General features: G+C 44.5%; 1 protein-coding gene across 2 annotated transcripts in view; it reads left to right on the top strand.

Annotated features, from left to right (window-relative positions):
- Positions 1 to 425: 425 nt before the first annotated feature.
- The window catches only part of Slc15a5 (solute carrier family 15, member 5), a 94,075-nt gene continuing 82,073 nt past the window's right edge, over positions 426 to 12,427 (top strand). Inside the window, exons 1-2 of one of the 2 annotated variants that reach the window (NM_001192015.1) lie at positions 426 to 768; positions 6,591 to 6,810. In NM_001192015.1, the coding sequence (NP_001178944.1) occupies positions 426 to 768; positions 6,591 to 6,810 (563 nt within the window). The remainder of the gene's footprint in view (positions 769 to 6,590; positions 6,811 to 12,427) is intronic. The other variant, XM_087659047.1, reaches the window with a different exon arrangement.

The following is a 12,427-nucleotide window of genomic DNA, read 5'->3' as shown; positions in this document are numbered from 1 at the left end:
ATTCCCCAGGGGGAAAAAAAAACTGCTTCTTCTGCCTCCATATTTAAACCTTTATCTGCGTGAGGCAGATGAGCTCCCATACATATGCAACTGGATTCACGTGATTCAATATAATTTTGGAAGAAGCGTCTAATTTGGTCTCTAAGTAATGAGACAAACAAATCAGATGTGGCTGGGCCGAGCATTGAGTGTTTAAACGCTCAGGTCTTCTCTCCTGGGCTTCCAGACCATCAAAATAAATAGCATTGATGTGCAAAAAGGCTCAAGAACTTTTAGCATGGAGATGTGAAATTCTAGGCAGCCATCTTATTTTTTTTTTCACTAGAGGAATAGGGAAAAGAACAACAACAACCCGATTGTTGATAACTCAACAACTTGTGTGAGTCCCAGCGACTCACATGAGTAGTAGTCAAGGAAAAGCAATCATGTTTGTTACAGGCTTCATCATAAATGATGAGAAAGCACCCTTACCCTTACATGGTGGCCCTGAGCGGCAGAAGACGGTGGGACATTTGGGGTGTTTCCGAGTTGGAATCTGCTCGCTTCTGGTGGAGCTGTGTGAAAGGTTCACTTTCTTCGAAGTTGTCTGCAACATGATCCCCTTCTGCACAAGGAGGCTTGGCTGCTACAACCACCAGGCAGCCATTCTCAACTTGTGCTTCATTGGAGCCTCCGTCCTTACCCCTGTGTTTATGGGATGGCTCTCGGATAGCAAGTACCTCGGGAGGAACAAACTGGTTTACATAGCCGTGTTTCTACATTTCCTAGGTGAGTGTCCCTTACTAACAGTGTTTGGGGGAGGGCACATAGAGGAATATGACTTTGTTAAGAATTTTTTGTTTTGTTTCCACCCTGTCCTTAGCATAAAATATAATAAAATATGTCATTTCAATTTATTTCATTCTTTGTATCATTTAAGCTGTTAGTGGATGTATATATTGTGTTTCCCAGGGTTTTTAATACTCAGAGCATTGCGATTACTATATTTTATGCTAATTATATCTTTGCATGTCAATCTCCTCTATACCTAACGATGCCCTCACCTCTCTCTCTCTCTCTCTGCTTTAACTCAAATTTGTGGCAGACCCTATATGAAACACGGAATTCATCTGCTTCACAACCAGAAGAATTATGCCAAAAAGGTTGTTGAAGTTCGTGTAGAACAACTAAGAAGTGTTTGGCTTTCATAATTAATCATATGGTAATTAGAGTCCACATAAAGATATGATTTCTGGGTTTTAAGATGCAGTGATAGATTTAAAAAGAAGTGAATTCAGACAGGATGGTAGGATTATTTACACAAAGGACAATAAAGGTACAGAAGCTCAGGAGTGCTTGACAAGGTATATAGAGAAAGCTGGTTGATACTGTGTGTGTGTATGTGTGTGTGTGTCTGTGTGCATGTGTGTCTGTGTGTATGTTTCTGTGTGTGTATGTGTATGTGTGTGTCTGTCTATGTGTGTGTGTGTGTGTATCTGTGTGTGTGTCTGAGTGTATGTGTCTGTGTGTGTCTCTGTGTGTATCTGTGTGTGTCTGTGTATGTGTATATGTGTCTCTCTGTGTGTGTATCTGTGTGCATCTGTGTCTGTGTGTATGTGTGAGCACACACACTTGCATATAAGACAGAGGACAACTCTTGGGAGTAGGTTTTTACCTTACATCTTGCTCTGAGGCAGAGTCTCTGTACTGGCTGGTTTTGTGTGTCAACTTGACACAGGCTGGAGTTGTCACACAGAAAGGAGCCTCCCTTGAGGAAATGCCTCCATGAGATCCAGCTGTAAGGCATTAGTGATCAAGGAGGGAGGACCCAGCCCCTTGTGGTTGGTGCCATCCTTGGGCTGGTGGTCCTGGGTTCTATAAAAAGCAAGCTGAGTAAGCCAGGGGAAGCAAGCCAGTAAGTAACATCCCTCCATGGCCTCTGCTTCCTGACCTGCTCGAGTTCCAGTCTTGACTTCCTTTGGTGATGAACAGCAAAGTGGAAGTGTAAGCTGAATAAACACTTTCCTCCACAACTTGCTTCTTGGTCACGATGATTGTGCAGGAATAGAAACCCTGACTAAGATAGTCTCTCTTGCTTCCTCTAGAGAGAAACATATTCCAGAGTAGCTTGCCTGTGAGCTTCCAGAGAATTCTCCCACCTCTGCCTCCTTTCCATCTTCACCTAGGAGTACAGGAACTAAGAATGTGTACTGCTATACCCAGCATTTTGCAGGGCTTTGGAATTGCAGGTTGCATAAGGAGCACATTTACCCACTGACCCATCCTTCCTAGACAAGCATCTGCTAAGGGGAGGATGGAAATAACAGCTGTCAATCATTTGCCTCAGCAAACAGCATCACAGCCACCAAAACTGCTTAAATGGAGACCCCGAAGATCTTGGCATGGTGGTTTAAGGAAACCTCCAAGGTTCTGAGCTAAAGAACTTGGGCAGTACTGTGCAGGGAGAATCTCTTGTGAAGAGGTTCTCTGTCAGTGGCAGTAAGTGGGAGACAAGTAGGCCTGGGTGAGGCGGCCCTCGCAGGCCTGCTACTGTGTGTCAAGGAACATTCTGATAAGGAGAAAGAGAAAGCAAGATAAGGAAAGATGAATTCTCCTTGATTGGACTGCATGCCACACCACAGGTATTAGAGGTCATTTTCTTGTTCAGTGTTGTTATTTCTTGAGTCCGAACTCCTGGATAAGTCACCACACTGGGATAGAAAAAGGAGATCTTACCTTTGGAATTTTTCCAAGCAAAAAGGACTAGATCGACTCCCCCTGGGCTCTTGTTCTTAGTGGGTTGGTTGGCTTTCTTCTCTCTGTCTCTCTCTCTCTCTGTCTCTGTCTCTCTGCCTCTCTCTGTCTGTCTCTGTCTCTCTCTGTCTCTCTTTGTCTCTCTCTGTCTCTCTGTCTCTCTCTGTCTCTCTCTCTGTCTGTCTCTGTCTGTCTCTGTCTCTCTCTCTGTCTGTCTCTGTCTGTCTCTGTCTGTCTCTGTCTCTCTCTCTGTCTGTCTCTGTCTGTCTCTGTCTCTCTCTGTCTCTGTCTCTCTCTGTCTCTCTGTCTGTCTCTCTCTCTGTCTGTCTCTCTCTGTCTCTCTGTCTCTCTCTGTCTCTCTGTCTCTCTCTGTCTCTCTCTCTCTCTGTCTTGGTCTCTCTCTGTCTGTCTCTGTCTCTCTCTGTGTCTGTCTGTCTCTGTCTCTCTCTGTCTCTCTCTCTGTCTCTCTCTCTCTCTGTCTGTCTCTCTCTGTCTCTCTCTGGTCTCACTGTCCCACCTTGAGTATTGAAGCCAGGATTCACACATGCTACACAAACCCTCCACCACTGAGCTACATGCCCTCCCATTTTATCCTTCTTACTTTGAGATAGGGTTTCCCTAAGCATCCCAGACTGTCTTAGAAAGCTACCGTGTGGCTGAATCAGGCCCTGAAATTACAGTCATCCTCCTTTTGCCTCACCTGGAGCTGGGTTTGGCTTTGTTTTCTTACTATGTCACATCCTGCATTTTCCACTCACAACTGCCATGACACCGTAAGCTGTTACTGCATATTAGAGATTCCCACTAATATCCATTTAGATTTATTTTTAAATTGAGCATTCTCCTTGACTGTGGCCTATTTACTGGGCTACCAGCCATCTGTCCCACTCCAGCCCACATACCATTTTACCAAAATGACTTCTTGAAAAAGAATGCATACGTATTGCTTCACGTTGCATCCATATTGTTTCTATTGTTAAAAATAAGCCCAAATTTAGCATATCTGAACCTTCATAATTTAAATGGAATTTGCTCCCCTGGAAGGGTCTGTGCTCACCTCCGATGACACTGACATCCTCGCTACATCCCTACTTCTCCCTCTTCTATTCGTTTTCCTCTCAGCCTGAAACAGTTAATTCCTTCAAGTATTCACCCTGTACCTGAGATTTTGAACACTCCTGCTGTTTTGCCAAGACCTATGTTTGTTGCCAGTTTCTGAGTTTAGCCACGCTGTTAGCAGACATAGCAATTGCATGGGCTGTGAAGGGAGATGGTTCAGTCAGTGATGTCTGTCATGTGAGCATGAAGAGCTCAGTTCATCCCAGAACCAATGTCCAAATACATGACATGGTGGTGCCCAATTTTAGCAACACTGGGAGATGTAAAAAGGGCTGCCTGCTATGGTGTCAGAGGCTTTTCCTAGGAAACACTGATACTCCACCACACACACATATATACTTATTCACTCCAGATAGAGAACCTATGACAAACCAAAGTCATAGTTGCATCAAAATCCAGTTTGGTGAACCAGTGAATTTTTATTGGGGTTACTAACAGGAATGTGGGTGAAAGATTATTTATAGGAGTGGGGATGTCTCAAAATAGGGTCACCACTACCACAAAGCCCTCTACAACATGTGCAAGGTCTTGAAGCCCACGTTCCTAGAGCTCTTTCCCTGGCTTTCAGACAGTTCCAGGGTCAGAGACGGCCCTCTCTGCATCTCTGGTGTCTGTCTCCTCCCTCAGTACATGTTTATTGCCTCTATGACTCTGGGAATAGGACTTGGTGAATCTTCAAATTTTTATCATCCCCTGGTCATGTGAATTTAGTTTACCTCCTAGATCTCCTGACCTCCTCTCTCTCCTAGAAAGAATGTTCCAGTTCAGAGGAAACCATTACACATCACTAGCCTACGTGGCAAGCAACAGGTCACTGAGAGACCCCATCTCCAAAGTTAAAGTGGGTGGCATCTGAGAGTTAATACCCCCCAAAACCCCTGGCCGCTACATGCAATAAATACACTGACCCTTCTGCTATGCAAGTGCTTTCTGTGTGTCTGTCTTTCTGACCTACCCACTCACTCCTGAATTGTTCCCCTGTGACCTCCCATAACGTGTGACAGCACTCCTTTTCACGAGGCTTGCAGATACAAGCAGACAACTTTTGCAGGGCACAATGTGTCTCATCAAAGAGATAAATTCTTATCAAACGTATTGCAGATTTATTTGCATTGTTATCACATCAGTTTTTACTGGAGATAGAAGTGAGGTCTTGCTCTAATGAGATCAGAATCTTGTGACATTTTCCCCAGAGGATGGAAGTGGAACATCTTTGTGACTTATTGATACATGAGTATCATGTGGTCCGGAAGTAGATTGGCCTTAAATGGGTAATTACCACATGCACCAACTGAACAGCGCATGCCCTTGGATAACTTGGTACTGCCAAGCCTCACCTCACACTTCTGGGGAAGAAGATCAAATACTAGAGAAACATATTGTTTCACATCTGGCTGACCTTGAAAGAAAACATTTCAAAGCCAGTAACTTAAAGGGTCCACCCTCAGTAAATCAGCCCGATGCTGAATGACAGTCAAACTCCTGCATTCGTCATTCGTCTCGTGGTAAAGACGTGTAGAGAAGACGTTAAATGCTGTACCCAATTTGTATTTCTGTAAAACTTCATGTGCACTTGAGGAACTGACCGCCCATAACAACTTTGCAAAATTTCATATCAAAAATGGCAATGTCAGAGTAACCGGGCAGAACAAACGTAATCAAATGGGCTAAATCACATTAATCGTGTTAAGGAGGTAGCTCAATGTCAGAGAGCAGAACGGGACAGGACAGAAGGGGCGCTCTGTCAACTGACATCTCGGTGTTAGTTTTGGGGGGAGGGAAGTATAGCATATGGAAATGCTTGGCAAGAAATGGACATCTGAGCAAATGATGGGGAAGCAGAGCGATTTCTATTTGAGCACAGTCATCAGCCAGGAGCCACGAGGTAAAAGTGGGGATGATACCCAGGCTTCCCTGTCATTCTGTAGCCCACCTCCTCCTGACTGGTCTGCATGACCCCTGTCCCTACCGCACCACTCCCCGGGTTTCTCATCTCTCTGAGCCAGAAAGGCTCAGGAATCTGTGTGAGAAAACCAAGAAAAAAGGACATACGTGTCCTTCAGCTCCTGACCTTTCCTTCCTCCTGAGAGCTAGGACTACGGCTATGCTCTACTCCAGCAAATGTCTTAAGTTTTTGTACAAAACAATTCTGAATTGTTTTAACGTCATTAAAATTGGACATCATTTCTTTATACATTTTTAGAGGAAAGACGGTTGGAACTGGAAGCAGGGGCGCGGGGAAATAATCCCAGAACCTTGGACTAGTTAAAACATGCAGTAAAGAGAATTCTTTAATATACTCTTTTATACATGAGTCGATTACAAATGAGCCAAAAAAATTTCGTAAGTTGGTTATTTAATTTTTCAATTATGTGCATGGCAGAATGGGGTATGTGCATGGGAGTAAAGCCACAAAGACCACAAGAGGGCATCCGACATCCGCACCCCAGAATTGAACTTGAGTCCCCTCACGAGGGCAGTGCCAGCTGTGAACTGCTGAGCCACTCGGGAAAATTTAAGCCCTCCTTGAGGGCTGGAGAGATGGCTCAGCCGTTAAAGGCTAGGCTCACAACCAAATATATAAGCCCTCCTTGAAATTGTGAAACCAACATCAAGCATGCTAGTAAGACACCCACACAGCCACAAACCTTCCAGAGTGAAGCGCTAATTTGCGATATGCTCTGGTGAGTTTGCATCTGTGCTACAAGCCCTCTCTCTCCTTTTCTCTCCACCAACAGGCACTGCCTTGTTATCAGTGCTTGCTTTTCCCTCGGAGGATTTCTACGGAGGCACTTCTCCTGCGTCTAACATGCCCATGAAGAAGCGGGCCGGGCTGTTTCATGTAGCGCTGCTGACCCTCTGCCTGGGCACAGGAGGAATAAGGGCCGTCGTTTGTCTGCCGGATGCGTGTGGCCATTGGGAGCAGGAGTCAAAGAAGCCAATGTCATTTTGTAACTGGTAAGTAGCATTTGTGAGGATAGAAGACAGAATTATAGCATTCAGTCCTCGTTTAGGTCTTCTCAGTTTGTCATTAAGTTGGGCTGGGTGAGTGGCAGTGTGGTGACGTCTGTGATGATGGGTCAGTCAGTAGTCATGGTCAAGGTTGGAGCTGTGACTCAGGAGTTTAGGATGCTCTTCTAGAGGACTGCAATTTGGTTCCTAGCACCCAGCTCCAGTGGTTCACAGATGCCTATGACTCCAGCTGCAGGGGATCAGTGCCCTCTTCTGACCTCCGAGGGTACATACAAGTATATGCAGATACAGGCATAGACACACACACACACACACACACACACACTGAAACAAACCCAACAAAGAAATCCTGATCAGCTATCAACCAGGATCAGCAACCTCCCAAGAAAACCTGATTATTTTCCTCTCCAAGTTCGAAGAAGACACACAGTGGGTTGTGGCAATGAATAGGATATGACCTCTGCACCGAACAGGCCTGGTGGAAGTCTCACCTCTCCTTACCGTAGGCGACTGACCTTGACTGGGTCGTCTTCTCTCTAGTCTGTTCATGTCTGAAGGCAGCACTCACACTTTCTCAGCTCTGACTGCTGCAGACAGAGAACTTGGTGCTATAGCTGCAGCTGCTCACCGAAGGGTAGCCATAACCATCCTGCTCACGTTGCTACAGATAAGACCAGCAGGGCCGGTGACTCCAAATAACTGAAGAGTTACATTTTATGACAAGCAAATTATCTTTCTCTGATGCTTGGCAACTCGGCCTGGAGAATAAGAATGTGCATGCAGGTATGTGTATGTGCATGTGTAGGTGTATCTATGCACATGTGTCCCCAAGGGGAGCAGAGGCTGAGCTCTGGTCTCATTCTTTGGGATCTACTGAGATTTTGAGGTGTGGTCTCTCATCGTTTTCTAAACCTTGCCGATTATCTAAATTGGACGGTCAGTGAGTTCCAGGAGCAGCCTATCTGCACGCACCTCCCTGGAGCTGGAAATACACCACACCAGGCCTTTTACATGCATACTAGGACTCAAACTCAGGCCCCAATGCTTCTACAGCGAGCGCTCCACCTACTGCGCCATCTCCCCAGGCTCTGGATGTTTTTAAAGGCACCAGTTTATGTGCTGTGAAATAGAGAGAGTCAAGAAACGATCAACATGAAGACTCACTGTTCGTAGCTTAGCATGGAGTTTCTCTTGGGTCCACACTACTCATTAGTGGGTGTCAAACATCTATGAGCTGCTGTTAAAGTCCACACGGTGCCATTTCACACCTTCCACCTAGGGGATGGATTAGCTTGTGTTTCAGAAACTGCCATTTAGATCCAAAATGTCTCCCCAAAGGCCCATGGACGGAAGGTTTGGTCCCTGACCTATTGTACCATAGAGAACCTTTACACAGTGGGGCCTCGTAAAAACCAAGTTATGGTTTTGAAGGAGATACTTGATACTGGCTTTTTCCTCCTGTTCTTCTTGCTTCTGGGTGAGCACTAGGTGAGCAGCTTTGTTGGGTCATTTGGTTCCAGCCATGGCTCTAAGGTATTGACTCACCAGAGGCCCTAATACAATGGGTCAGCCACCGAGGACTAGCTAAAATCCTGGGAGCCTTGAAATCATACTGTCCTCATTTTAAGTTGATGACTGAGTACATTTTCTTCATAACGGTTGAAAGTGAACAAGGAAGCATTGAGTTCACTCTGGGTTTGTCTGTCTGTTTGGGCTTTTTGTTGTTGTTGCTTAATTTTGGTTTGGTTTGTTCTCTCTCTCTCTCTCTCTCTCTCTCTCTCTCTCTCTCTGTGTGTGTGTGTGTGTGTGTGTGTGTGTGTGTGTGTGTGTGTGCGTGTATCAGATTCCCAACACTCTCAAGAAAAGCTATCTCATCACCACTGTTATTTCACAATAAATCATGGCAGACACCAGCACCAGACAAAAATGTTGAAAAAAAATCTTAAAAACATTAAATGAGGGGCTGTAGAGATGGCTCGGTGGTTAAAAGTACTCGCTGCTCTTCTGAAGGACTCAAGTTCAGTTGCTACCAACACCCACACATGGCCAAAAGTCAGTGATGACTCCACTTCAGGGCTCTGACACCCTCTCCTAATCTAAGGAGGGTCCATGCAGGCACAAGCTCCATGCATACACGGAAGGAAAACACTTGCACGTTTTTTTTTTTTTTTTTGGTTCTTTTTTTCGGAGCTGGGGGCCGAACCCAGGGCCTTGCGCTTTCTAGGTAAGCGCTCTACCACTGAGCTAAATCCCCAGCCCCTCGTTTTTAAAAACTGCACTAAAGAAAAATGTTTAGAGTCAATGTTATCTACGTGCACACAACTATCCAAGTGAGTTCTTTCTCCTCCTTATCCCCCCCACCTCTCTCTCATATTAATATTACAAAACACTGAAGCCTGTTTTGGATTAAGTCCTAATGTCAGGAAAGGATGCAGTTTATCAAAGGGAGATAGGACGCTCGCTCCCTTGTAGCAATTTTTGCCTCCTTGACCTGCCTGAAGGAGAAAGAAATCCTTTTTCATTCTATTCAGAAGTTTTAATCCTTAATTAGCAACATCATTTTGATTAAATAAGACTCCGGAGGATTAAGACCGGAGAGCGATCAGTTGTTCTGAAAGATAGCTCCAGAGACTGTATTGTACTGTGGTTTTAGTCATTCAGGGCTGTGTTTAATCAAAGTGACATTTCTCGGTGTTGATTACAAAGGGGACATTATATGAATGAACTACTTTCTTTGGGAAACAGAGGGGACTCCCGGTGGATTTGTGCTTTAGGGGTTTGGGTAGGAGGATGGGGACTGGGGCACAATGAATTTGAGGGGGCTGGGAAGAGCCAGGCCAGATTCGAGAACAACACATTTAGCAAGTGCTTTCTACTATTGTCTGATTTCATTAAAATCTCTGATGAGAGTAATCAAGCGGTATCTCTGGAGTTTGAAGACCCAGCATCTAGAGAAGTAGATGAAGCGTCCTATTACTCTTAGATGTGATTAAACACTGCCTGCTGGGCTCATTTAAGGCTGGACTTCATTGTTTGCATTTTCTCGCCTTCTTACTCTAAATATCAAGCTATAGCACAAGTTTGATCATCGTCTACTTAATAAAGTGTGTAGAAAAAAGAATGACACGAATGAGAAATCTGTTCTAGAACATTCTGAATGGGTTGGTGGCAAAATGGACAGACACTCTACAGGCAGTTGGGCAACTCGCTGGCAGGATCGCCTGCCGACTGTCACTTGGGAGGGCTATGACTTCCAGCAAGGTTGGTAGCTTGCAGAGACCTGGGTTTCCCAGTCACGTTGTGCAAATACCTCAGAGGGCCCCGTCGTTGCTTATGCACAGAGTATCCACACATACCACTGACATTTTTAATTTTAATAGCTGTTACTATTATTGAACAGTAAACATGTCATAGCTAAAAATCCTTCTCTTTTGGCTAGGAAGGAAACTCCATTTAATAGGTAGCCATCATTAAAATCGACTGTCTGTTAGTTTAATTGTTTCCTTAAAGTCCACAAAATCATCTGTTGCACTGAGTATAGTTCAAGGGTAGAATGGTTCCCCCGATGTTCGTGAGGCCCCAGATTCAATGACCAGTGCCAGAAAAGAAAAATAAAACCCTAAACGCCGCCAACATAAAAAAAATGATTGATTTCAACAGCACCTTTCCAAAGACAACACGCCCCTTAAGCCTCTAACAACCGAAGTCTGCAGAAAGCCCTGCTTTCGGCGCAGATGTCTGATGTTCATAGCCGTGAGACCTTCAATGAGATGGGCGGTTGCTCCATACCACCCAAAGCTTCCCAGCGATCCTGGTAAGCAGGACAGACCGGAAGTTTCAGGAACTGACAACATTGATTCTGAGTAAGGCTGCCAAATGCCATGGAAAAAGCCACTGCTAGCCAACAGCGCCATCTGGAACAGTCTTCCAGATGTACCTAACCGGAAGTGCAAAGCTAAATCTCTCCGAAATCGAGATCTGCCAGCATCCTGGTGCACCTATGTACCCAGATCAGAACCCATCTATCTCAGGGATGTCTGGGTTCTGAGGCACGGAGTTCTGAGCCACCACACTGGAGATGATGTAACCGAGTGCCCCTGAGCAGGGTTTTTTTTTTTCTGGAAGCCAAAGGATGGTGGAAAATTAAATCTGTTCATGGCCATAATTTTAAAGCCTGCCACCATCAGCTTCAAATCGCTGGTCACATTTTTTTTCTACTCATTTTACCTGATAATTTACATTCTATCTCTATTTCACGGCATGACGCTTAAGGATTCCTACGGTGAATTAGGCAGAATCAAATCCCAAGCAAATCATCGGTTCTTGAAGGGAACAGACCATGAATTTATTCCATCCCCCAAGTTTCAGAAATGTGTACCTAAATTGACCCTACACGATGTCTATCCCAGACAGAAGTACTCTGAGTTGACCATGGTCTCAAACACAGAATCTTTACCACTTTTTCCAGAAGCTGAACCCAAGGATGAGTTTTAGCTTCAGATGCACATTAAAGTTATCCAAGTATTCTTTTTTGAAATAACCCAATTCCTGGAACCCAGGGCTCTTGGTTATATCAGTTTGACAAAGGACACAAGGAACGAAATTTGTTTTCATCATTTTCCCTTTTCCTTTTTTTTTTTTTTTTCAGAGCTGGGGACCGAACCCAGGGCCTTGCGCTTGCTAGGCAAGCGCTCTGCCACTGAGCTAAATCCCCAACCCCGTTTTCATCATTTTCAAACTAACAGAATCAAGTTGAGAACCACTGGTGAGGCTTGTCCAGGGGTCAAAGACTCTCCTTGGCTACATGACAACTTAGAGGCCAGCCTAGGCATATAGAGATCTTGTTTCAAAGGAACCAATAAATGAATAAGCAAAAAAGTAGGTTCTATCTGTATTGTTTGGGGGAAACTATGTACATTTTATACTATGTACTATGTAGCAGATAAAAATGGTTATTTACAAGTGAATTATTATATTATAATATATATGTATATATATACATATATATGTATATACACACACACACACACACACACACATATATATATATATATATATATATATATATATATATATAGAGAGAGAGAGAGAGAGAGAGAGAGAGAGAGAGAGATGCACATTAAGTAGAAAGATCTAGAGTTCAAGGACTGCCTTGGCCATGTACCAAGGGTGAGGTGATTCTGAGCTACACTTGAAACCTTGTTGCAATCCTCTACCAATCCCTTAAAAACAGTAATTCTCAATCCTGACCCCAAACATCCCACATTAGAGATTCCTGAACGGAGCGCTGGGCATTAGGAAAAGAAGGAGCAGGGAGGGAAAATGGAGGGGGATAAACTGAGACTAACAGCAGAGATCTGAGAAAGGGGAAGCTGCTGTTAGTTGATTACATCTACAACGGCTACCTGAGCCTTGGTGCTGACTCATCAAGATGTCCGCATCTCTGCTGGGGAAAACAGCTCCCCAACAAGGGCAACAAGGAAGAGCTACAGTGTTTCTATGTGTTCCTTGCTTCTCCAAATACACACTTGCCAGAATATTCTTTCAAGTATTTCAGGAGATTCAGGATTATGCTAGAACAGTACCACCCACCAGGAAATCA

The sequence above is a fragment of the Rattus norvegicus genome, chromosome 4 (genome assembly GCF_021556685.1).
Source record: "Rattus norvegicus strain SHRSP/BbbUtx chromosome 4, alternate assembly SHRSP_T2T, whole genome shotgun sequence".
Taxonomy (NCBI): domain Eukaryota; kingdom Metazoa; phylum Chordata; class Mammalia; order Rodentia; family Muridae; genus Rattus; species Rattus norvegicus.
This window is presented reverse-complemented; position numbering and strand designations above follow the sequence as displayed.